Source organism: Salmo trutta, chromosome 13 (assembly GCF_901001165.1).
Source record: "Salmo trutta chromosome 13, fSalTru1.1, whole genome shotgun sequence".
In the NCBI taxonomy this organism is placed as follows: Eukaryota; Metazoa; Chordata; class Actinopteri; order Salmoniformes; family Salmonidae; genus Salmo; species Salmo trutta.
The window spans coordinates 47,235,226-47,263,044 of record NC_042969.1 but is presented as its reverse complement, the minus strand read 5'-3'; the positions used below and the strand labels follow the sequence as shown (position 1 = coordinate 47,263,044).

General features: G+C 41.9%; 1 protein-coding gene across 3 annotated transcripts; it reads right to left on the bottom strand.

Moving 5' to 3' along the window:
• Positions 1-778: 778 nt before the first annotated feature.
• LOC115205875 (myeloid leukemia factor 1) lies at positions 779-26,173 on the bottom strand. Of its 3 annotated transcripts, none has more exons than XM_029772275.1 (8): positions 25,895-26,173; positions 23,838-23,846; positions 23,556-23,718; positions 7,203-7,289; positions 6,881-7,021; positions 4,433-4,592; positions 1,856-2,003; positions 779-1,635 (listed from the first exon to the last, which is right to left on the bottom strand). In XM_029772275.1, exons 1-8 carry the CDS (start codon positions 25,945-25,947, stop codon positions 1,551-1,553), a joined length of 846 nt encoding a protein of 281 aa, XP_029628135.1. In that variant the 5' UTR covers positions 25,948-26,173; the 3' UTR covers positions 779-1,550. The 3 variants fall into 3 exon arrangements, with proteins under 3 accessions (XP_029628135.1, XP_029628136.1, XP_029628137.1); XM_029772276.1 differs by lacking the exon at positions 25,895-26,173 and adding an exon at positions 25,040-25,225; XM_029772277.1 differs by lacking the exons at positions 23,838-23,846; positions 25,895-26,173 and adding an exon at positions 25,040-25,227.
• Positions 26,174-27,819: the final 1,646 nt, after the last annotated feature.

Below are 27,819 nucleotides of genomic sequence, written 5' to 3'. Positions count from 1 at the left end.
ACGTTTTGACGAGATATGAAAGAACAGCCTTGCTAGACTAGAGGTAAATAGTCAAACGGCCTCTTGTCTCCTTTCCTTCATCAGCCCAGAGGTGATGGAACTGGTCAGGGGAAAGCAAATTCTCGGTAGGCATCCATGAGCCAGCATTTGAATCTCTTTTACCTATTATGTATTGTCACAGTTAGATCAGTGCAAATTGAGGAGAGGAAGTCACTTCACACATTCCTTTTGAATCCTAACACCCAGATGATATTACTGACCTAGCTAATTTCTGCAGCCCTGTTAAGATAGATGGGACATTCACTTTGTTACATAAACACGGAGGAGTTATGCCACTTTGTCCTGAAACCTTGAGGCAAGAGGCCACCCCTCTGACCTAACTGCTCTTCTCCTCCCTCCCCTGCCTCTTAATTTCTAATTGAGAAGCCTGCATATATGGACATTTGTTGAGTTAACATCATAGGTGATTCCATAATATATTTTCACACTTGATATAAATGAGAGGAGACAAAAACAAGTTAAACTAAATCAGGAGCATGATGGGGCACGTGATGCGAGAGTGCGCTGGGTTCATAACATCTGTGTGTGACCTCAGACATCTGAGTCACTGACAGGTCTGTTCTAAAAATACCCTGTTAGATGTATCTGCCACACAGGCACAGTCAGCAGTGCTCTTATACAGTGATAAACACACTGCTTGATGACTAATCAAATAGAAGGATGTTTTGGAACCTTCAAAATACACACTCAGTTTTAAGAATAGACTACGCTACCATTTGCTTTTGAGATGAAATATTTCATTTTCAAATTGAGGATCTTATGAGTTCAATCTATAAGAATCCCATGATAAGAATATTTTAGAATGAACCGGACACTTTCATCCCAACCATAAATTCTGTGTTTTATGGTATAAATTAATAGCATGGTGAAAAACAGAACCCCATGTCAAATAACAATATAAAAAGGGTATTATCATTTTTTACAAAGATTACAGCAGGTAAAATACATTAATAAAACAATGGCCACTACACATAAAAAGCGCACAAGTTTGACGTCTAAGTGCACTTATGGACTTCAAATGTCTAACTGCATAAATATATACGTTTCCTTTTGATGCAATCTATACAATGTGAACATGACATTTCCAAAAGCAGAAGGATAGTATTTCTGAGAAAACATTGCTGTTGATCTGATGCCCAATGATAACATATGAGAAATTATGTCTGCTCTCATGTCATGATTCTGAAATCATATATCACATATAATCGCTAGTAGCTTATGTGTGCCTGTCTTAATGCTACTTCCACAGGAGTCCTGAGCTTTCTGGAAGAAGGTTGTGTGGATCTACTCTGACAGAATAAGTGCCTGATTTGACAAGTGTTCTTTACTTTACTTGGTAGTGTGAAAATGAAAGGGTAAAAAGCATATCAACAACTGGGTCATTGTCGGATTTTCTATGAGACAAAATACCTAGAAACCAAGCTTGTCTTGGAGACAGGTAAAAGCATCAAAGAGTTGTTGCCTGACGTAGCTTTATTTGCTAGACATTTCTACTGCTTCACAATGCCTGATCCTTTGACTTTGAGATCGTCGATGTGTATTTTCCTTACTTCAGGTTTTGGGTTTGCTTTGTCCCTGAGGGGGAAAATGAGAAAGCAGACATAAATTATTCATCCATCAACCCACATTTCAATAAACCATTGATCAACTGTAGTATAATCTTGACACTTCAATCATAACTAAAATGTTCACTGATGTAGCATCCAGAAATGGTTTGTTTTGGTTTACGGCCACTCCTCCTCGAGCGGATCTGTCCTACGTGTCATTATATGACCTATGACACATGATGACTGACCTACGTCCCTGGTCGGGGCCGGTGGCTGCAGTGAGGGCTGCCCGGTGCACCACCCTAGGCTTGGGGGCCTCCAGACGGGACTTGGGGGCAAATGGTCGGAATTTAGACACCTCTTGCTGCCACTCTTCGTCAAAGGACTGCGCCTCGGCTATGAGAGGAAAGGGCAGAGGTTAGTGGTCAGGAACAGTTTAGGTATTACTCTGTGGGATGCTGTGATTAACCTGGCAAGGGGCCGTTCCTTGGAATTTGAATACCTTATTTTCTCTGAGATAGGAACATAACTGAATGTCTCAGACTACATAAACCCCAAACAGAGCTGGCATAGGAGAATCCTCTGATAGTAAATTCTGTCTTTGTTATGACTATTCATCGAACACTGATAACCTATATGCCTTAAAATAATCATCAAAGCATCATAAAAAACACTTAATAAATTGGTAACACTTTAATTAAAGACCGCAAGTATTATGTATTATTGGTATAAGCATGTATGCACCTTTGTGATGTTTTATTATAAGGCTTATAATATGTTATGTCTCTCAAGGACAGCTTTTTTCCATCTACGTAACATAGCAAAAATCAGAAACTTGCTGTCCAAAAATGATGCAGAAAAATGTATCCATGCTTTTGTTACTTCTAGGTTGGACTACTGCAATGCTCTACTTTCCTGCTACCCGGATAAAGCACTAAATAAACTTCAGTTAGTGCTAAATACGGCTGCTAGAATCCTGACTAGAACCCAAAAATTTGATCATATTACTCCAGTGCTAGCCTCCCTACACTGGCTTCCTGTTAAGGCAAGGGCTGATTTCAAGGTTTTACTGCTAACCTACAAAGCATTACATGGGCTTGCTCCTACCTATCTTTCCGATTTGGTCCTGCCGTACATACCTACACGTACGCTACGGTCACAAGACGCAGGCCTCCTAATTGTCCCTAGAATTTCTAAGCAAACAGATGGAGGTAGGGCTTTCTCCTATACAGCTCCATTTTTATGGAATGGTCTGCCTACCCATGTGAGAGACGCAGACTCAGTCTCAACCTTTAAGTCTTTACTGAAGACTCATCTCTTCAGTAGGTCCTATGATTAAGTGTAGTCTGGCCCAGGGGTGTGAAGGTGAACGGAAAGGCTGGAGCAACGAACCGCCCTTGCTGTCTCTGCCTGGCCGGTTCCCCTCTCTCCACTGGGATTCTCTGCCTCTAACCCTATTACAGGGGCTGAGTCACTGGCTTACTGGTGTTCTTCCATGCCGTCCCTGGGAGGGGTGCGTCACTTGAGTGGGTTGAGTCACTGACGTGGTCTTCCTGTCTGGGTTGGCGCCCCCCCTTGGGTTGTGCCGTGGCGGAGATCTTTGTGGGCTATACTCGGCCTTGTCTCAGGATGGTAGGTTGGTGGTTGGAGATATCCCTCCAGTGGTGTGGGGGCTGTGCTTTGGCAAAGTGGGTGGGGTTATATCCTGCCTGTTTGGCCCTGTCCGGGGGTTTCATCGGATGGGGCCACAGTGTCTCCTGACCCCTCCTGTCTCAGCCTCCAGTATTTATGCTGCAGTAGTTTATGTGTCGGGGGGCTAGGGTCAGTCTGTTACATCTGGAGTATTTCTCGTCTTATCCGGTGTCCTGTGTGAATTGAAATATGCTCTCTCTAATTCTCTCTTTCTCTCTCTCGGAGGAACTGAGCCCTAGGACCATGCCTCAGGACTACCTGGCATGATGACTCCTTGCTGTCCCCAGCCCACCTGGCCGTGCTGCTGCTCCAGTTTCAACTGTTCTGCCTGCGGCTATGGAACCCTGACCTGTTCACCGGACGTGCTACCTGTCCCAGATCTGCTGTCCCAGACCTGCTGGAACCCTGACCTGTTCACCGGACGTGCTACCTGTCCCAGACCTGCTGTTTTCAACTCTCTAGAGACAGCAGGAGCGGTAGAGATACTCTCAAAGATCGGCTATGAAACAGCCAACTGACACTTACTCTTGAGTTGCTGACTTGTTGCACCCTCGACAACTACTATGATTATTATTATTTGACCATGCTGGTCATTTATGAACATTTGAAAATCTTGGCCATGTGCCAAGCTTCACATGATTAAAACTGAAAATAACAAATAAAAGGAGAAAATAACAAAACGATGATGGCATGGAAGACAGATGACAGACAGCGATACGGGGCACAGCCAGAAGAGGACTGGCCACCCCTCATAGCCTGGTTCCTCTCTAGGTTTCTTCCTAGGTTTTGGACTTTCTAGGGAGTTTTTCCTCGCCACCGTGCTTCTACACCTGCATTGCTTGCTGTTTGGGGTTTTAGGCTGGGTTTCTGTACAGCACTTTGAGATATCAGCTGATGTAAGGGCTATATAAATACATTTGATTTGATTTGATTTATGTAGGACATTTTCAACAGACTCAAGTAACGATCATTATGAGATGATAATAAGACATAAGGGGGTGACACAGTCTTACAACATGTCTTACACTGCATTAGAACCATATCATAATGCACATTACCTGCAGGGTTAAAGTAAAGTATTACCCTTTGGGGTTTTTTGGGATGCTGACCCCCTTACACTACAACTGACTTACATTCATCCAGATTCTGGAAGTCCTGGTTGAGCTCCCGTTCCCCTGTCTTCTTGTTGTGTTGTTTCTCCACCACGTGTCCTCGGTCCTGGATGTGGTGTCCAATGGACATCTTCTCCAGACCACTCTCTGAGTCCTTCAGGGACTGCCGAGTCTCCTTAATCTAGACATGGGGACAGCCAATCAGAATGAGTTACCAAAGAGGCGATGGACAATAATGACTGAGAAAGCCATCATCAGGAAACTCTTGCTGTGTCAGACATTCAGTTGAAGTCGGAAGTTTACATACACCTTAGCCAAATACATTTAAACTCAGTTTCACAATTCCTGACATTTAATCTTAGTAAAAATTCCCTGTCTTAGGTCAGTTAGGATCACCACTTTATTTTAAGAATGTGCAATGTCAGAATAATAGTAGAGAGAATGATTTATTTCAGCTTTTATTTCTTTCATCACATTCCCAGTGGGTCAGAAGTTTACATACACTCAATTAGTATTTGGTAGCATTGTCTTTGAATTGTTTAACTTGTGTCAAACGTTTCTGGTAGCCTTCCACAAGCTTCCCATAATAAGTTGGGTGAATTTTGGCTCATTCCTCCTGACAGAGCTGGTGTAACTGAGTCAGGTTTGTAGGCCTCCTTGCTCACACACGCTTTTTCAGTTCTGCCCACAAATTTTCTATGGAATTGAGGTCAGGGCTTTGTGATGGCCACTCTAATACCTTGACTTTGCTGTCCTTAAGGCATTTTGCCACAACTTTGGAAGTATGCTTGGGGTCATTGTCCATTTGGAAGACCTATTTGCGACCAAGCTTTAACTTCCTGACTGATGTCTTGAGATGTTGCTTCAATATATCCACATAATTGTCCTGCCTCATGATGCCATCTATTTTGTGAAGTGCACCAGTCCCTCCTGCAGCAAAGCACCTCCACAACATGATGCTGCCACCCCTGTGCTTAACGGTTGGGATGGTGTTCGTCGGCTTACAAGCATCCCCCTTTTTCCTCCATACATAACGATGGTCATTATGGCCAAACAGTTCTATTTTTGTTTTATCAGACCAGAGGACATTTCCCCAAAATAGTACGATCTTTGTCCCCATGTGCAGTTGCAAACCGTAATCTGGCTTTTTTATGGCGGTTTTAGAGCAGTGGCTTCTTCCTTGCTGAGTGGCCTTTCAGGTTATGTCGATGTTTTATTGTGGATATAGATAATTTTGTACCCGTTTCCTCAAACATCTTCACAAAGTCCTTTGCTGTTGTTCTGGGATTGATTTGCACTTTTCGCACCAAAGTACGTTCATCTCTAGGAGACAGAACGCGTCTCCTTCCTGAGCGGTATGACGGCTGCGTGGTCGCATGGTGTTTATACTTGCATACTATTGTTTGTACAGATGAACGTGGTACCTTCAGGCGTTTGGAAATTGCTCCCAAGGATGAACCAGACTTGTGGAGGTCTACAATTTTATAGATCTTAGGTGTATGAAAAAAAATCTCCCAAAACCCTATACACTGATTATGAACACCTGTTCTTTCCATGACATAGACTGAGCAGGTGAATCCAGGTGAAAGTTATGATCCATTATTGATGTCACTTGTTAAATCCACTTCAATCAGTGTAGATGAAGGGGAGGAGGCAGGTTTAATAATGATGTTTAAGCCTTGAGAAAATTGAGACACGGATTGTGGTATGTGTGCCATTCAGAGGGTGAATGTGAAAGACAAAATATTTAATTGCCTTTGAATGGGGTATGTTAGTAGGTGCCAGGCGCACCAGTTTTAATGTTTCAAGAACTGCAACGCTGCTGCTTTTCACACTCAACAGTTTCCCTTTGTGTATCAAGAATGGTCCACCACCCAAAGGACATCCAGCCAACTTGACAACTGTGGGAAGCATTGGAGTCAACATGGGACAGCATCTTGTAGAGTCCATGCCCCAACGAAAGAGCATCTGCTAAATTACTAAAATGTAAAATGTTTTACATACAGATACATACTTATATTACTGTCAACAAATGTATAATTTGTCCAGTTTTTTATAAACAAAAAAATATTTGTTACATTTGCTTGTGTAAAACCTAGCAGTACTACTTATTTCTCTGAGAGAAATATAAAGCATTTTGCTAAAAAAATTGATTCATCTCTAAAATGAAACCATCAAGTGATAGAGTTTAGACAAATACTGTGCATGTCTGTCATTGAACATCCCCATGCCATGATTAGATAGTGAAAAAAAATACACCAATCTCTTTCATAATTTCTTTAAACAATAAAAGCTAAAAAATGGATATATAGCGTTTTGGAATTAAACTCTTCTTATACTCTCTATATGACTCTGAGCGCTTGCTGTTCTCGTAAACAGCTTCTTCCTTCGTGTTCAGTGCAGTATCAGCTTGGAGAGCCCTCCCCCAGCCCCTCAGCAGTATCTCTGGCCATACTTGAGTGTACATACCCCGCCGGGGGCGCGCCGTGTCTGGGAGGAGGCCTGGAACACTTTGGGGGGTTCGTCTCCAACCTTGGAATAGGTCATCACTGAGGAAGAGCTGAATGAGTGGGCGTTGGTGTTGCCGTTCGAGTCTGTGGACAGGTTCTCCTGGAAAACAACCCGCACACAGATTGACGTGAGTATAAAGCCATGTAGAACACACATGCTAAAACACTGATGAACAAAGTCTGTCACAAAAATATAATTAATTAATTCATACTATTACCCTTCTAGTAATTCTATTTGTATGGGCTGTGTGGGGTCTGAGAAGAGACACAACGTGACTCACAAAGTTTCTGTGCATGTCCTCCATCCTGTTCCTCACGCCGAACATCATGCTGTCCAACATACTGAATGGATTCTTCGACTCCATGTCCTGCAGAGGGAACAAGAACAATGGGCCATTCAAAGCTAACTTTATGGTCCATACCACCATTACAACAGACATCCATATACCATACAATATAAAATCTCCTCCACGCTGTACCATCATAGGGGCAAAACTTCCACTAGTTGAATTTCGACTTATTTTCCCATTGACATCAATGCATGACTGGGTGAATGCTTGACTTAAGCTAAAGTAAGGATTCACACCATAGAAAATTAGCTTAACAATTATAATCATAATCTAGTTTGTTAAAGTCTATTTAGAAATGTAGGCTAACTTCACTCATCACTATATTAGACATCTTTCATCAATCAGAGATACACGGAGAGTGATTCCTTTGTCCGCCTGGAGCGTGGACAAATTGTGACATCAGAGTGTGCAGCTGAACACTGTATGCTGTTATTTTTTACTAGAACATGACCAATTCTCGTTAAATATACAGTACCAGTCAAAAGTTTGGACACGCCTACTCTTTCAAGGGTTTTTCTTTATTTTTACTATTTTCTACATTGTAGAATAGTGATGACATCAAAACGATAAAATAACACAAATAGAATCATGTACTAACCAAAAAAAAGTGTTGAACAAATCAAAATGTATTTTAAATTCTTCAATGTAGCCACCCTTTGCCTTGATGACAGCTTTGCACACTCTTGGCATTCTCTCAACCAGCTTCATGTGGAATGCTTTTTCCACAGTCTAGAAGGATTTCCCACATGTGACCCGTTTCAGGACACTAGGCGTATAACGTGAGTCACGACTTCACAGGAGAGCCATTTGAAAGTTTTTTATTTTGATCAAAATGCGGTTTTTGGCAGAAAGGCCTTCTGGAACGTGAACTTTCATGTGCGTTAATAACAAACATATGTCTGTAAAAATGAATAAAATTGTTAAATGACGAGCCTTGTTGGTTAAGCCACAGAAAAAGTGAGCAACCTTCCCACAAGCCATGATTGGCTGAGATAATGAGTGGGCTGGACATGCCCGAGAGAGGAGTTCGGATTGGTCTGCCATTTAGAAGGCTTCTGTCTATTTGAGCTGGTCAGTCTGTGTTGGTAATCCTGTCAAACGCTTTTTTTGTTTTTTTAATACTGCTCTCCACTTTCTGGAGGCTTGAGTTTTGAAATCAGTGAAATTAGAGTATGATAGCTAAAGAGATGGAGAAAACACCGGTCTCCGGATTACATCTTCAAACTAAGGGCAACCGTGCCATGGCATCCGTGACAGGGAAACGCATCCATCATGCATGATGATGTATACGGGTAAGATAGCTAGCTACATTTTCAGATATTACACAAAAGTGGTTTCATTTCAAGCTAAAGTGTACTGTTAGCTAGCTAGCTAACATTACGTGTATGACGTTATTATTCGTATCCCAGAGCCATTTGCTTTGCTAGTTAGAGCCTAATGTTAGCTAGCTAACATTGAACCGGGTTGGCTAGCTCCCAGCTGATTCGTGCAGGGTAGTAACAACATGATTTGGCACTATGTTCATTGTTGTTTAACTAGCTAACGTTAGCTGGCTGGCTCCCTAGCTAACGTTACGTGTATGACGTTATTACACCTGTTGAATATGGCCGGTGTCAGTAAACGTTGGCAAAAAAGCGTAATGAAATTGTTGCCAGCAGAGCTGGTTAGGCTGTTTCCATGTTATCCAGAGGTAAACAAATCTTCGGCCAGAGCATTAGGTGTGCGCTCTGAATGCTCCGATAGCGAAACGAGATGGGTGGGGCTAAAGCTTAAGAGGGTGTGAACGATGCTGAATGGGTGTAGACAAAAATCTCTAGACACCAAAACATTCAAAGACCATTTCCTCAAAAGTGAGTTAACAAATTTATCAACTTTCAAAGCAGAATTACTTTCCCATTGTTCCTCAAAAATGCAGTGTATGATATACCATGTTGTAGCTCTGAGTCTCTTCTTTTATCCAATGTAAAAAACACAATTTTACATTTTGCTACATAATGGCGTATCGCTACAGAATTCTGTGGTAGCCATTCTGGTTAAGTGTGCCTTGAATTCTAAATAAATCACAGACAGTGTCACCAGCAAAGCACCCCCATACCATCACACCTCCTCCTCCATGCTTCATGGTGGGAACCACATATGTGGAGATCTGTTCACCTACTCTGCATCTCCATCTCAGTGGATAGATATGTTTTAGTAACGTGCATTAGTTGGGCATATGCAACCTTTGTGATTTGGAAAAAAACATCACAACTGCAAAAATCACACTGATAAGTTAGCGTAGCTTTAGGCTGTGTCCGTTAGGGCACCCTATCCCCTTTATAGTGCAGAACTTTTTACCAGGGCCAATCGGTATTTAAATCAACATCCTGTGCATGTCATTGGGTAAATAGAGCTCTTTGACTGTTTTACAATACTCGACCCAACCACATGATCCTAGTCTCTCTTGTAGTGGAGTGTAAGTTACAGTAACTAACCACAGGCCTCCTAGAGTGAGCTAAAGCGCTTGGCTGAGCCACCATGGGTACCAGCCAGCCAGCAGAGTTGATCTGGCCCGCTGTGGGTGCCAGCTGGCTGGGGTAATATTTGACCCAACACCATCAACAGGAGGGGTCAACCAGCTCGTAAAACAACCAGGCCGTGTGTGCATGACCACACGCACACTGATACTGGTAGATACAATCGCACGCACACACACGTAGCCTAGTAAGCCTACACATACACTTGGTATGGGGTAAATACATGCATACTCTCACATCTTACCAATTTGGCATGGCACATGTGCACTGTGAATGTGGCCTTTGCTCAGATTCACAATATATCAAATCAAATGTATTTATAAAGCCCTTCTTACATCAGCTGATATCTCAAAGTGCTGTACAGAAACCCAGCCTAAAACCCCAAACAGCAAGCAATACAGGTGTAGAAGCACGGTGGCTAGGAAAAAACTCCCTAGAAAGGCCAGAACCTAGGAAGAAACCTAGAGAGGAACCAGGCTATGAGGAGTGGCCAGTCCTCTTCTGGCTGTGCCGGGTGGAGATTATAACAGAACATGGCCAAGATGTTCAAATGTTCGTAGATGACAAGCAGGGTCAAATAATAATAATATAATATAACAAATAATATAATATAACAAATATTACGGTATTACGATAACTTCAGCTAGATTCAAACTTGCTGTGTGTGTCTATAAAGATATAGTGTAGGTGAGAGGGGTTAGTACTTGCCAATGGTCAGTTTAAGGCTGAGACAAGGAATGATGCTGCATTATAGCATTTGAGTAGTCTGCCGTACTAACCGTGCTATCAACACAGCCGAAAGGCAAAAGCGACTGGCTTATCGTCTGAAAAGCAGTACAATACAGAATGAACATAGAGTGAATTGCAGCAGCAACACAGACATAAGCACACACATATACACACACATGCACAAAGAAGCCTGAGAAAGCAAAGCACCACTGAGGCAGGAAGGCTCATATACAAAATAGTGTCCGTCTTTACACATGTATTCAGTTTGTTCTCAGTATGTAGTCTAGTCTCTTTAGCTTTGTTTTCTTGTTATATTACACTGTGAATCTGAACCTTAGCCCTTCCCACATTTACATGGGGCCTAGAACCTGCTGAATGTGCAAATTGAGAGAAAGACTATTTCAGTCCTAGCCGCTGCTCCCCTGACTCTCTACTCCAGGGTGTTTATAACCCCTGGAGGCCTGGGCAGGCATCCCAAACATCCCAACCTAAGCCAGGGGCACCGTATGTGGACACAGACACCAGAGAGAGGGAGAGAGGTTGGGCTGGTGGCTGGAGCTCAGCCTGGAGGGTGTTGAGAGATATATGCTCTCCATGTAATTGGGACCCGTTGCCATGGATTACAGGGGGTTTAACACTGAAAACATATCCTCGTTCTGAAAAAAACCTGCATGGACCCAACGGGTGGGCAGATGGGTGGGGGGCGGAGAGTCTAGGTCTATCTCGGTTGCTCGCTCAGCTCTTTTCCAAAGGTCAGGGTGATGTAAAACGCTCCTTGCTGCCCCTGATAGGCCTGTACGTAGCATGGCGGGCCAATTATATCTCTGAATAGCATGTATAAACTAATAAATGCCCGTTACGCTCCCACGTCAGGCATATTTTTAGATGGCCGCAGAGGTTGATCGTGCAAAATGTAAAGCATTGACTCGGAGGGGCTTTAACACATTATTTTGGGGGCGGCTGTGCTACTGCTCGATTTTTTAAAAACTCATGGTCCTCTTTCCCCCCCTCCCAGCCTGTCATGGCATCGCGTCTTAATCTATTCCCCCCTCTCGCTGGTTAAAGTGGAGCTATGAGTCAGACTGAGGCCAGGGCATGGGGCTTTTATTTCAGCTCTCAGGGATTGGAGGGATAGGTGAGCTGTGAAGGCATGGGTTCTAGGAACTGTTATAAACCACTGGGGAGGCTAAAGATGCCACCCTAATAAAAAATAAAAAACTGGTCAGCAGATTAATGATACAGAGAGTAGGCGTAACTTTAGCGACAAAGTGCCCATTTCCTTTTATAAATCAAAACACATGATAAAGTTTTTTTATTATGACTGGTATATAAAAAGCTGAGATTTGATCTTGGCTTTAATTAAAGCAGTGAAATTAAATGAACCAAAATAAAACAATTTGATATTTTCTTTAATGAGCGATTAAATAAAGTGAAGCGAAATAAAACTAACTCCTCTGAATCCAAGGTATCTTATGAAAGATGATATTAACTAAGCAAGTAGTTGAGTGTGATGGAAGGTAACGAAATGTGATATTCCCAAACAGCCAAACAACCTTTGAGAGAGAAGACGGAACATATTCACAGGCTGGGGGGATCGAATGCTCAGCAAACCGGCAAAAGAAACAGCAGCTTTACTTCAACGATGCTGTGAATGTGTGTGTGGTCATATGTGTGTGTGTGTGTGTGTGTGTGTGTATACGTGAAAGCGTCCGTGCGTGTGCTGATGTGTGTGTGTGTGCTCCTGTGTGCACGTATCTGATATAGGGTGCATATTCACTAAAGCATGCGTGATACTTGAGATCGGTAGCGGAGCAATAATATCTTTCATAGCTGCTAACCCTTCTGCAGTGGGTGCCAGAGCACGCTTGCCAAGCAGATGGAAGAGCAAAAGGAACAACCCAAAACAACATCCACCCAGGGCCGGATTAATGCAGGGGCTTACCGGTGCTGAAACCACTGTGCCCAGGCCTGTGGGGGGCCCAAGTGGAAGCAAAAATATACAAAAAAATATATATATATATATATATATATATATATATATATATATATATATATATATATATATATATATATATATATATATATATATATATATATATTATTACCCCATTACTCCACATCTCTGGAGAAACCTGAAAATATCTGTGCAGCGGCACTCCCCATCCAACCTGACAGAGCTTGAGAGGATCTGCAGAGAAGAATGGGAGTGCCAAGCTCAAGACAGATCCTCTCAAGCTCTGTCAGGTTGGATGGGGAGCGTCGCTGCACAGATATTTTCAGGTCTCTCCAGAGATGTTCGAACGGGTTCAAGTCCAGGCTCTGGCTGGGCCACTCAAGGACATTCAGACTCCTGCGTTGTCTTGGCTGTGTGCTTAGGGCGTAGTCCTGTTGGAAGGTGAACCGTCACCCCAGTCTGAGGTCCTGAGCGCTCTGGAGCAGGTTTCCATCAAGGATCTCTCTGTACTTCGTTCATCTTTGCCACGATCCTGACTAGTCTCCCAGTTCCTGCCGCTGAAAAACATCCCCACAGCATGATGCTGCCACCACCATGCTTCAACGTAGGGATGGTGCCAGGTTTCCTCCAGATGTGACGCTTGGCATTCAGGCCAGAAAGTTCAATCTTGGTTTCACCAGACCAGAGAATCTTGTTTCTCATGGTCTGAGTCTTTAGGTGCCTTTTGGCAAACTCCAAGCGGGCTGTCATGTGTCTTTTACTGAAGAGTGGCTTCCGTCTTCCCCGATTGCTTAGTTTGGCCGGGCGGCCTGCTCTAGGAAGTCTTGGTGGTTCCTTCTTCCATTCAAGAATGATGGAGGCCACTGTGTTCTTGGGGACCTTCAATGCTACAGAAATGTTTTGGTACCCTTCCCCAGATCTGTGCCTCGACATAATCCTGTCTCTGCGCTCTACAGACAATTCCTTCGACCACATGGCTTGGTTTTTGCTCTGACATGCACTGTCAACTGCAGGACCTTATATAGACAGTTGTGTGCGCCTTTCAAAATCATAGCCAATCAAATTAATTTGCCACAGGTGGCCTCCAATCAAGTTGTAGAAACATCTCAAGGATGATCAACGTAAGCAGGATGCACCGGAGCTCAATTTTGAGTCTAATAGCAAAGGGTCTGAATACTTATGTCAATAAGGTATTTCTAAAAACCTGTTTTCACTTTGTCATTATGGGGTATTGTGTGTAGATTGATGAGGAAAAACATATATTTGATTCATTTTAGAACAAGGCTGTAACGTAACAAAATGTGGAAAAAGTCAAGAGGTCTGAATACTTTCCAAATGCACTGTATACTTTGCATCCCTCATTTACTCAAGTGTTTCCATTATTTTGGCAGTTACCGGTATGCCTACAGTCAGGAAGACCGCAGTTTGGGCAGCATGCACGCCAAATATACAGCTTGTTGCATTGTGGCTATAGACATATAATCCATAGAAGGGTTTTGTAACCTCTTAACCTGGCAATTTGACTGTTAAACTCATGGGTACACTAGCAATGGATGCCAGTTCTGACTTGAATGCGAACTGCCATCTATGGATTATATTTCTATGGATGGTTGCAGCTGTTGCTTTGCCTTTTGCAGATTTTAAAATACAATCGCAGGAAAAAATGTACAGTTTGGAAAGAAATTCCTACTGCTGAAAAGAGAAGACTAATCAGTCTGTAGAACCAATAGAAACTATTTTATATTTTAAAAAAGCAAAGTCCCAGGGGCCATTGATTTCTTAATCTGGCCCTGCATCCACCAGTAGCTTTTCAAAGATCCCTACAACAGCCCACTGCTACAGAACTAGCCACTGCTGTGCACAGTGCACCACATGCTCTTACCAACAACACCTTCGACTGTGAGCTAGCTAGCTACAGTAGCGCTCTTTAAAGCTCTCTAAAACAGTGTCTGCCTCCCAAATGGCACCCTATTCCCAATGTAGTGCTCTACTAATGACCTGTGTAGTGCACTACTTTAGGGAATAGGGTGCCATTTGGGAAGTACACAGTTTCTCTGTGCTGTACTCAACAAGAGGCCACTCGGCGTGCTTGCCTCTGAGGAGAGAGGAGAGGACTAATAAAAAGTTACAGGGTCACGAGCAGCAAGATAGAGTTGAGGCTGGTGTCCGTTGAAAGTAATTACCAGGGATAAATATACTGGGCACACGGGGAGGGGTGCAGGATTAGTGAAAGGACACAGGGACTAAGTTTAGCACCTCAGGGCTTCTAAAGCAGGGCAGCTGCTTGGTCATCATGAGACCTTTATACTGTGAGAGAAGGTGTCTTTAGGGGAAATGGGAGCAAAGGCCTATTAGACAGATCTCGGTCATGATCGTTAGGCACCAAGCGGAAGAAAACGGACTGAAAAAGGGAGAGACAATTTGAATTTGTCCAATAAGAACATTTTCAGAATCTGTTGCAAAACGTTTTAGAACATGAATATGACCATTAGACCAATCCTCAAAAAGGGCTTTAGTTTTTGAGCAGTGGCGGTCGGTGCCGTTTAAGGATGCAAAGGGAGGGTATATTACTGGAAACTTTCTAAGTTTGCCAGTATACTACCAGACTTTTGGTATCATTCAAGGATTTTATCTAATATATCACAAGACATCTAGTGGCCCTTTTGGGTACTTCTGATTTTTACAGGTGTCTAATTATCTCTTGCTCTCTTTTTGGTCTTATCACATGTAAAATATACCAAATAATTAAATAACATGATTTTCAAATAAAACATTTAATGACAAAGCTGTAACCATCAACTGAGTTAATACCATTGGTGTTAATGAGGGTTTCAGCCTGAGATATCCTTTGTATTAGTTTTAGTTTTTAAAATGTTATTTTATCAGTATGCATTTGTTGGCAATGTTTTTGCATAAATATTGGAAGAGTTGCAGAGATATTTCAAAATAATGCCATTGTTGATTAGATATTAGTTTCATTAATTAGGCTATTTTCTCTTGAACCATATGGTTTACCTACTAGAAACTCATGGACAATATGGACACAGAAGAATATGAATACTATATATGAATTTTTAAAAAACAAGTTATTCAAGTATAATTGACCAAAGTTACAATAGATTTCCCATAGATTTTCTGTTAATGACCATAATTACTGAAGATTCCGGTAACTTTGGTAAACTACGGGTCGTTTTGCAACCCTAGTGCCGTTTAAGATTAGGGAGATTTTTTTTCTTAATGAGCATGGCCTTATTTATATTATAACATAATATAAATAATGACTATAATATTCATATGAGTCATTCATATGAATGCAATATGAATGACTATCATTCATATTCCATTCACCCAGCTCAATGTAACATTGATAGGTTTGGCTAGTAGCCTACTACATGATACTGAAATTTGCCCTATACCCATCATAAAGTTGCTACAACCTAACCTAAAAATGTAAGTTTATAACGTAGTTGCAAAGGTTTGAGAGACAAATTTGAGTAATCAAGGTGACAAACAGTGATGCATTCAATACCGCCTTGTACACTCTTGCCTGCATCTAGCTGATCTGGGGTGTGTAATCATTAGTCCAAACAGTTGCACCTCCTGAGGTGCTGACCTGTTGCACCCTCTATAACCACTGTGATTATTATTTGACCCGGCTGGTCATCTATGAATGTTTGAACATCTTGAAGAACGATCTGGCCTTAATGACCATGTACTCTTTTAATCTTCACCTGGCACTGCCAGCAGAGGACTGGCCACCCCTCAGAGCCTGGTTTCTCTCTAGGTTTCTTCCTAGGTTCTTGCCTTTCTAGGGAGTTTTTCCTAGACACCGTGCTTCTACAACCTTTCTAGGGAGTTTTTCCCTATCCACCATGTGCTTCTACATCTGCATTGCTTGCTCTCTGGGGTTTTAGGCTCGGTTTCTGTATAAGCACTTTGTGACAACTGCTGATGTAAAAAAGGCTTCATAAATACATTTGATTGATTGATTCTGTTTTGCAACTAAAACAAGAATTTCTATTTGACAAATTTAGGTAGGTCCCTCCCTGTTTTGTTCTGTTTGCTTCCATTTAAGAATCGTTTTGCAACAGAATTGGCACAATGAATACACCTTTAATCACCCGCACACACAGTTCACTTTCATAGCAGCAACACACAGCATCACTTGCTCTCACCTTTTCCCCTTCACTTGTGAACTCCAGTGCGCAACAAAACAGCTGTCTGTGACAAAGCGCAAAAACCTCTCCAAGACAAACATTTATACCATAACCGCTACACAGCCTACATTGTTGTCACCATATTAATGCTATTGTCAACAAACTAGAACTAATGTGTTAGTAAACCCACAATCCAATCCATGTGTACAATCAGGCAGTAGTGTACAGCAAGCAGATTAGCAGTTACACCAGCGGGCCCTGTTGTCAATACATCAATAAAACAGAAAGCTTACCTTGACTTGGAAGAGTTGCAGTGTTGGATAGCCTTAGCCAGCTAGCTAACATAAATATCATTCCACTATGTTTGTTTGAGTCAGGTTGTTAAGTAGGCTAAATTAGCTGCATTAGCTAAGTGAAAGGTAAACTAAGATGAAGAAAAAAGTACAATGAAATATAACTCTCTCTCACTCTGCTGCTTCTCCTTCATTTTTGATGAAGTTAATTTGTTCAAAACTGTTCAACTATCATCTTTCTCACTCTGAGTCAACTACTCACCACACTCTATATACTGTGCTAGCTAGCTGTAGCTTATGCTTTCATTACTAGATTTGTTATCTGATCCTTTGATTGGATGGACAACATGTCAGTTCATACTTCAAGAGCTCTGATAGGTTGGAGGACGTCCTCCGGAAGTCATTATAATTACTACGTCTATAGAAGGGGGTGAGAACCATGAGCCTCCTAGGTATTGTATTGAAGTCAATGTACCCAGCGGAGGACGGAAAATAGCTGTCCTCCGGCTACACCATCAAGCTATCCTCTAGAAGGTCTACATTGAGGCCAATGTAGACCTTCATTACAAAACAGTGTGCTTTAAATCAGTTATTTGGTGACGTGAATATATTTAGTATAGTTTAAACTAAAAATTATATAACCATTTTTTTTCTGAAATTAACTGAGTAGGATGGTCATCCCCGTCCTGCTCTGAGGAGCCTCCAATGTACCCCTACTCGATGTAAAACAGCACAACCATGTTTTGTCACATCTCTTATCTCTCTCATTTATGAAATTTGTAAAAATATTTTACTTCAAATGTGGTTAAATTGATAGATATTGTAACACCCCCCTAAAAAATGCAGAATATGCCTGGCTGGAGGGAGGAAGGGCCAAATAAGCTTATGTAACCCAATATCGCAAGCTCTGATATTGAGAAGATTTTGAATACAAGTAGTCAGTTGTCTGCACTACATACACAGACAGCATTAGTGTATCTTAATTAGCATCTTGGAAAAATAGACCTGTAAATACAGAGATACAATAGAAGGAAATAGCAACTACAGTGCCTTCAGAAAGTATTCACACCCCTTCACTTTTTTCCACATTTTGTTGTGTTGCAGCTTGAATTAAAAACGTATTAAATATAGATGTTTTTGTCACTGCCCTACTCACAATACCCCATAATGTCAAAGTGGAATAATGTTTTTCGAAATAAGTTCAGGAGTAAACATTTGCTTAACCAGTCACATAAGTTGCATGAACTACCTCAAAGACCAGGGAGGTTTTCCAATGCCTTGCAAAGAAGGTACTTATTGGTAGATGGGTAAAAATGTAAAAAGCAGACATTGAATATCCCTTTGAGCATGGCGAAATTATTAATTCCACTTTGGATGGTGTATCAAGACACGCAGTCACTACAAAGATACAGGCATCCTTCCTAACTCAGTTGCCAGAGAGGAAGGAAACCGCTCAGGGATTTCACCAGGAGGCCAATGACTTTAAAACTGTTTAATGGATGTGATAGGAGAAAAATGGGGATGGATCAACAACATTGTAGTTACTCCACAATACTAACCTAATTGAAAGACTGAAAAGAATGAAGCCTGTACAGAGTAAAAAATATTCCAAAACATGCATTCTGTTTGCAACAAGGCACTAAAGTAATACTACAAAAACATGTGGCAAAGAAATTAAGTGTCATGTTTGTGTAAGTCTCTAAAGCTCTTAGAGACTTACACAGAAATGCTCACTGCAGTAATCACTGCCAAAGGTGATTCTAACATGTATTGACTCAGGGGTGTGAATACTTATATAAATTAGATATTTCTGTATTTCATTTTCAATAAATGTTCAAATATTTCTAAAATATGTTTTTACTTTGTCATTATGGGGCCGTGTGTAGATTTGTGAGAGAAAACAAATATATTTTATCCATTTTAAATTCAGGCTGTAACACAACAAAATATGGAATAAGTAAAGGGGTATGAATACTTTCTGAAGGCACAGTATGAATATTTATGATTTTTGCTAGCTGATTAATAGACAACTTTGCTGTCATTCAGTGCTGCATAGTCCTGCCTGACAAATGCATACAGTTACACGTTTATGTTGTGGCTATTGTAATCTCATCGGCTCTAAGAAAAACAATTGGGCTCAGACACTGAAAACTCTCATTGTGGATTTTATTTGTTCAGCCCCTACTCTTGCAATACAACCTGACACTCATTGACAAGAAATTCCATAAACTTAGTGGACCTTCACATGACATAGGAATGGCAGCTCTCCAATGTCAATGCCATCCCAAATCTCCCAGTCTGCCCTGGAGTCACCATACATGTTGACAATGGTGACATTATAGGTATGGGGAGGATGTAACCACATATGATGACAAGCTCATAAGGCAGGTGGTCCCCACATTGAACCAACACAACCTGACACTCATTGACGAGAAATGCCATCAACTTACTGGGCTTTCACATATGATAGGATTTGCACCTCTTCAATGTCAATGCCATCCTGTATCTCACAGAACTGTCCTCGATAGGTCCACTCCACCAACAGTCCTCCCCACTAGCAGTTACTACAGACAGACACACCATGGAATTGGACTGTCACATGTCAGTAGGCCGTTCAATAGCCAAACTGCCAGCTGGAAAGTGCTGCCATGCATTGCCATCATATGTACCTATTTTGCGATGGCTGGCCAGCCCATGTGATACCGGAACTGGACTTGCATGTAAAGAATAAGCTTTCATGTTGGGGTGACTCATGCATTGGTCTGGGAAACTGTGCAGTAATCCCAACATCCCTTTAAGGACATATGCCATCTAGGGCAAACAAGAGGCCCCTTAGGATGGTCAAACTGAAACACAGATGCTATATGTCAGGGCTGCCCAACCCTCTTCCTGGAGATCTACCGTCTTGTAGGTTCAGTCTAACCCTAATTTAACACACCTGATTCTACTAATTAGCTGCTCAACAAGACCTTAACTAGCTGAATCAGATATGCTAAATTAGGGTTGAACTGAAAACCTACAGGACAGTAGATCTCCAGGAAGAGGGTTGGCAGCCCTGCTATATGTGATCGTGTATGGTGGCTGGGGATTGACTATGAGATAGTGGTCTTTGTGGTCCTGTGTGGCTCAGTTGGTAGAGCATGGTGTTTGCAATGCCAGGGTTGTGGGTTCGATTCCTACGGGGGACCAGTACGGAGAAATTTTTTTATGAAACGTATGCATTCACTACTGTAAGTTGCTCTGGATAAGAGTGTCTGCTAAATGACTAAAATGTAAAAATGTCTTTGTGCACCATGCTTGACCAGTGCCACCTCCTCTGCAAACCCTTTACAGTCCATCAAAGCCCAGGGATCATCTTTAAATGTACAGTATATGTGTGTGTGGAGCTGTGCTATGTCCATTAAAACACTTCTTCCTGAGGTCCCCATCACTGGTTCTGTCACCCTCATCTCCTGCTGGTCCTGCACCAGACTGTATTCACAGCCAACTACCCACAGTTAATATTGTCCAAATTATCATCCTACCTGACTTCCAGAAGAATATTAAGGAATTTGTAGGATGTGAACTGCAGGAATTGTGACAAATTAAAAACTAAATTAAGCGTTGGAAAGGTCTATGGGCAGGTCTGTTTGTGACAGCCCTTTCACAGACTCTCCTTCACAACCCGACAACTAACCATTTCACTACTGAAGTATCCCCAGAATCATTCAGGCTGAGATAACATTCCAATTAGTCAAAGGGTCTCGTTGGGCTCAATTCGAATTGAAGTCAGTAAATTCAGGAAGTGATTTGAATTAAAAATTCTAAAATGTTAAAACTTTTTACATTAATAGCTTTTCCTTTTCAGTTTGTTGAGAAGTCATTGAAAATTGATGCCCTTTTTTCAATAATTGAATTGGAATTTCAGTTTACTTTCTTGAATTGACCGCCTTCAATTCAAATTGAGCCCAACCCTGGTTGGCATGCAAGCTGCACCTCCTGAGAGTCTGCACCCAACTGTTGTAGAATTGGAAACTGATCACCACACAGCCCCAATATCCTGCCCGTCATACAGGAAGGATAGCTTGCCTAGAATTGCCAGTTACCTATGCAAGCTGGTCAGGCCCTAGAAATACAACCACTATTGGCTACTTTGTTTCCTCACCCTGTTAGGACACACTCATGTCCTGGTCACCTCAAAGACTTTGAATCAACCTTGCACACTTAGTTTCAGTGGGGAAAGAGGGGAAAGGTTAGCGCTGTACATATACGCTACTAATGTGACAATGTTGTATTACAGGTTGCTTTCCTGTTACTTGGTTATGTGCTTGTGTCGTCAAAAGTTTGTTATTATATTTTTCAGAATTGCCCATTGTAAGTGTGTGAATGAGATTGAAACATGAAAACACATTGAAAAGCTATTTGGATCTGGTATTCAAACAGAGGCAGTGGGAGTGCCACCCATAGTCCTAGATATGCCAAGATGAAACCTTTTTAAAAACAGAATGACACATTCAATCCAAAATTAACAAGGGCAAATTATATGCAGGCGAGGGTCGTTTGAATGTAATCATGTTGACCATATTGGATTCTGAATAAAATGGATTTACACCAAATCAGTCTTTATGGGCATGAGTGTTGTATACAATTATGGGGAAAAAATCTAATTTAATTCCAATGTCGGAGCACACTTGCTTTACTTAGAGCAGATTACACTAGCCACCACATCAAAAAACATGTGTAACTGTATGTACTTTTGTCAGGCAGAATGATACATCACTGAATGAGAGCACGTTTGACATGGAAAGTTAGAATTTAAGCACGTAGCAAAAAGTAAAGCTTACATTCATCATAAATATTTATAGCCGACATTTCGCCTATTGTATCTCTGTGTTTACAGGTTTATATTACCAAGATGCATTACGATATCCTAATGCTGTTTGTTTGTGTATGCATGTAGACCAGACAACTGACTACTTGTATTTTAAAATGTTGCGATATCAGAGCTTGCAATATTGGGTTACATGAGCTTATGCGGCCCATTCCCCCTACAGCCAGGCATTATTCTGTACTTTTTGAATTTAGGGGGTGTGTCAAAATATCTATCAATGTAACCACTTTTGCAGAGAAATATTTGGACACAACCATCCATTTCATAAATGGGAGACATTAGGGATGTGAAAAAACATGGTTGTGCTTTGTTCTACCTTGGGTAGGGGTATCTAAAAAAATGTGGTGGTCTTCCCACCAGCCTACATGGTCTATTTGCCTTCTAATAGAAAATGCATCTAACTGCATTGCAAAGCTGAGCTAAAAGGCTAGTGTTTAAATGTAATGAAACTGTAATTCAGTACTGTTCATATTTACAGAGAAAATTAACCACACACTGAATCCTAACTTTGCACATGCTTAACTTTGCAATCATGCATTAATGTCAATGGATGATTTGCACAAAAACATTTGTACAAGGATCTGAAGTCAGGATTCAGGCCTATGAGAAAACAGAACTATATTGTGATAAACTCATAACCAACGCTGTCGTGAGAAATGTGTACAGTGTGTCCTTCCTGATTTGCTGCATGTCACCATGGGCCAAACAGCTATGAAAACAAACATGTCTGTTTTGACTTGTCTTTTCAACAGCTCGGGCAGCAGGGTCCTCAAGAGGGCTATTGGTGTGTTTGAGTGAGAAAGCAGTGTGTCAGTGGAACAATGCTCTAAATATACCCTCCTCAGGCCAAAGATAGCTGGCCAGAGAGGCGAGGGGGTTGCCCTTCTACAACCCACCACACTCTCCAGTGCCCCAGCAGAGCAGCAGAGGTTCAATAAGCACTACAGCATTGCTGGCCTGACCTAACAGCAGGGGGATCCGGTTACACGTCCATGGCCATTTTCCATCACGACCCCAGTAAACCTAAGCCCTTTTCTTTTTTCTCTCTTTCGGCTGGTCAGCGTTCTTGTTTGTTTGAATGCTGGGCGCTGAAATGAGGGGGATGGGTGGAGGGGGGCGAGTTGTGGTGCAGGTGTTTGGGTTCCTTCACTCACTGACACAGATTAAGAGGACAGTATGTAGGCCAGTACCAGGACCTGACCAACTCCTGGGCCAAGGATATGATTTCACACCTTCATCAAGAGAGTACGAGTGAATGGGGAGAATCTACAATGTACTGGGAGGTATGGTCGCCAGTTTCTGTTTCTCAAGCCAAGAGAACATAGCCTGGTCCCAGATCTGTTTGTGCAGACAAATGTTTGGCATGATAGCACAAGCAGATTAGGAGAATAAATCCAAAGGGAAATGCTCTCCAAGTAAGAAGACCAGCTTAAGGATAGGTTATGAACTAGAGGCACTGAAGCAGTCACCTGTTTGAGATTCAAACCAACAACCCACTCCTGACCTGACATATCCTGGTCAGGATCTGTATGTGCTTTAGCCAATATCGATACTCCCAGGCTACTCGTGTCATGCACATTGAGCATAGGAAATGCACTTTACAACTTAAATATTATTATTATTATTATTATTATTATTATTATTATTATTATTATTATTATTATTATTATTATGTGTGGGACCTAACCTGGTTCACCATAACAACACATTGGCCCTAGTTACCCTACCCCAGTCAGTGTGTCACAGTCAGAGCAGCAGTCCTCACCCTGTGGTCCTCCTGTGGCACCATGCTAGTGTTGAGTTGGCCCCCGGATACGTGGCCCCTGTCCCGCCCGCCAGTCAGACTGGGCATGAAGTCCCTACCGAAGGGCTCTGAGAAACTCCGCATCATCTGTTGTACACGGGTATTGTGTGCCTGGAATGGATCCCTGTGGAGAAGACAAAGAAGAAGAGAGGGAATTAGCCTCAATGTTCCCAGTGATGCTGGTTCTGTAATTCTTTGCAGAATTGATGACTGTGCTGATGAGTGAAAAACAAATGGTCCTACCTTGACGAGCTGTAGATTGGAAAAAGGGAAAGTAGAGGGAGATAAAGGAAGGAAGGAAACTTCTTAACACCAGGCATTCACCATTTCATAATTTACTGTCTGTCATACAACCAAATTCACAATTAATATGAGTAGGCATAGTTATATTCGTTATCAATTAGTGGAACACCTCCCCAAACACTTCAATGAAGGAGGCAGTGTTGCTCCGCCTTATTTCTTAGGTCAAATCAGTGATCGGCATTTTTATTTCTGTGTGAAAATAGTACAAATAGTCATAGCTAGATGTGGGGTGGATGGGGGGGGCGTTCGGGGACAACAAGGGTTTTGGGTGTTCGGAGCGGCTTCACTTCTGTGTAGAATGTATGTTTAAAAAAATAAAATTCTAATAATAAAAATAGTAATAGCAAGAACATGCAACTGGGCATTGCAAGGGGAGGGCTGGTTTGTGGACTGAAAATGGGGGTTGTAAATGTAACATTTATCAGATTTTATTGCAGGCCTAAAATATGACAAGGATCTAGACCAGGTGATTAATAGATATTTCATTCTCTCGCTTATCCTGGGGAATGGGTCACAGCATCTATTCACCAATGAAAAACATGAAGCAATGTTTTGCTGACACCGGTAACTCTATGCCTTGAGTAGTAAGTACCATGCTATTACTGTAGCCTACATGTTAACCAGTAGCTATTGACACACATCAAACATCGATTTCGGTGTGCCTTAGTTGTCATTTAAATTATTTAGAATATGACTCTATATATACACATGGGGCATAAGTCTCCAAGGTGCAGGGCAGAGTACAGGCAGGTAGCCATGCAGCAAGTGATAGCTGTTCAGCATTCTGATGGCCTGGAGATATAAACAGTTCTTCAGTCTGGAACTGCTTATATAAGGAAATAGGCAATGTTGATAACAAAGCATTGGAATTGGGAACACAATTTTCCCATAATAATATATTCAACCTATTGATTGTGAATGCAGCTCTTAAAATATAACGTTATAGATAATAGCCTACATAGTGTCACTGTAGACACGGGGTGGGTAGCATACAGTCGTTCTTGTCTATTTTCTGAGACAATGTGTCATGTTCAAAGTGGTGTTGACTTTTGACTGGTATTTAAAATAAACATTATTTTTCGAGAAAAATCTTCAGACAGTCGAATGAATGAGTGGCAGAATACAATAATGATACTACTTACGAGAAGAAAGGGTCCTCGTCAAATTCCCTGAGAAGACTGTTAAACATTTCCACGGGTGTTGGACGGAGAAAGTGAAGTATGAAATATCTATTTTCTGTCTCCTGTAATGAAGCGGCTCCTACGAGCCGGTGTATGAACGTGACAGCCCCCCGCGCTCGGTGTCAATGAAGTTACCATCGAAACTTGCTACATTTTAGAACGTTGGGCTGATGAACAAACAGCCACATGACCTCCGACGAACCCTCCGATTGGCTGGCTATTCAACGCTCGAGCAGTAGCTGTCGTGACAACCGAGCTCGCTCTATAAAAACAATATTCGAAGTTTTGCCATAACTATTATACCAGCGTGTGTCACAAGACCATAACGTTTTATATTTTCTTGAAAAGCTGTCAATGCTATTATATGATACAATATCAGTACGTGTTGCATTTACAACTTGTGTAAATCTTATCATTAACTGATTTTAGCCAGAGTACGGCTAAAATCTGCATTGTTTGAATGGAATGTTAGCATATTGGCAGTTATTGAAAATTGTAAAATGGAATAATCCCTCTCTAAGATTGTCTGGCTGGCTAGCAAGCTAACACACACAGTGCTGATACATTCTCCACATTCATTATTTTACACAATCGTATCACTGGCAAACTATAACGTTATTGATAATAGCCTACACTACTGACTCATTTTAGACAAGGGGTGGGTACAGTGGTTCTTGTCCTTTATCTGAAACAATGTGTCATGTTCAAAGTGGTGTTGACTTTTGACTGATATTTAAAATAAATATTATTTTTCTAGAAAAATCTTCAGACAGTCGAATGAACGAGTGGCAGAATACAATAATTGATACTACTTACGAGAAGAAAGGGTCCTCGTCAAATTCCCTGAGAAGACTGTTCCACATTTCCATGGGTGTTGGCCGGGGAAAGTGAAGTATGAAATGTCTATTTTCTGATTGGAGCTATGAAGCGGCTCCTACGAGCCGGTGTGTGACAGCCCCTGGTTACTATCCAAACTTGCTACATTTTAGAACATTGGGCACGTGAAAATATATCCTCCAAACACCGGCTTCGAGGCGTGCCAATATATCCTCCAAACACCGGCTTCGAGGCGTGCCAATATATCCTCCAAACACTGGCTTCGAGGCGTGCCAATATATCCTCCAAACACTGGCTTCGAGGCGTGCCAATATATCCTCCAAACACCGGCTTCGAGGCGTGCCAATATATCCTCCAAACACTGGCTTCGAGGCGTGCCAATATATCCTCCAAACACTGGCTTCGAGGCGTGCCAATATATCCTCCAAACACTGGCTTCGAGGGCATTATCACTTAAATGTTCTATGTTTGAGCTTCTTTTGAAAGCAAAAGCCGAATTGAAAACATTTTCATAATAGCTAGCTATGACTGATGGTTTGGTAAGCTAAACTAGCAAGTCGGATTGTTTGGTTACCAAGGCAACTACTGTAGCTATCTACAGTAGTAAACTTGCTAGCTACTTCAGTGGATGTTGAACACATTTCTAGCAGTAAATGTGTAAAATTATAGCCATGGTATAAAAGGGACAATCAACTAGGGGCTAGCTCGTCGTGGAACACACCTTCCACGTCGTTCATTATTTTCCAGAGAACGCATAGCGTTCAGACAAAAATTATTTCTGCCACTAAAATCAGTGAAATGTACGCTAAACTGACAACGGAGCGAAGAGCAGAAATCTCGACTAGTGTAACCGATGTGAACTGGATAGCTAGTTAGCGGGGTGTGCGTAATAGCGTTTCAGTTGGTGACGTCACTCGCTCTGAAACCTGGAAGTAGTTGTTCCCCTTGTTCTGCAAGGGCCACGCCTTTTGTGGAGCGATGGGTAACGATGCTTCGAGGGTGGGTGTCGTCGATGTGTGCAGAGGATACCTGGTTCGAGCCCAGGTAGGGGCGAGGACAGGGACGGAAACTATACTGTTACACTAGCAAGCAAGTCGCAGCAATGAAGAACGCGAAGGGGGGATAATTCTGGCAGGGGGGAGATTTTCGACACAACACCGGCAAACTAAACTGAGTCCCAGTCTCTATCTAACGTTCCACTCCTTGCCATTGCCAAAGAGTCTGGCCTTTCGGCAATCTCAACATATGCAGCTGGATTTATAGGATAGTCGGAAACAACATTATTGTTATGCAACGTATGCGCTAATTTGGCACAATATAGAATTCGAATTTTAAGAACAACAAACGACCATTACGACCTGCTGCTGTAATTCAATGCAAGATCATGTTGTTTGAGGTAGCTAGAGAGTATGGGTAATGAGAGACAAATAATGATGAGGAAATATTAGCCAACAATCAAGCAACATTTGCTTTAGTTGTATCTCATTAATGACAGGAAAGAAATGCAAAACTGGCACCTGTCGTCCACAGGGGGGTCACTGTTTCAACGCTACAGAAGTTGGCAGATCGGCATGTCTAGTCCCAAAACACTTGTGGGTGTCATGGAGCAAAACGGAGAACACAACCGTGTTTGTGAGAGTCTCATCTTTCCATAGAAGGGTCATTGGCTCCTTATCTTTTTTGTGGAGCTTTACCCGTGAGAAGACCGATTTTCGAGATGTCTCATGGTCTGACAAACACCGCTCTAGCGCTGTCACTTTTCACAGCATATGTGGAAGTGTGACATCGGCGGACGCTGTGTGGATTGAGAAGCACCCAATGCAAAAAAATAAATCTCTCTATTTTAAATGTACATATTTTTATGGGGCTGTTTATTATTATGCTAATTAGGTTTCAGCTGCGCG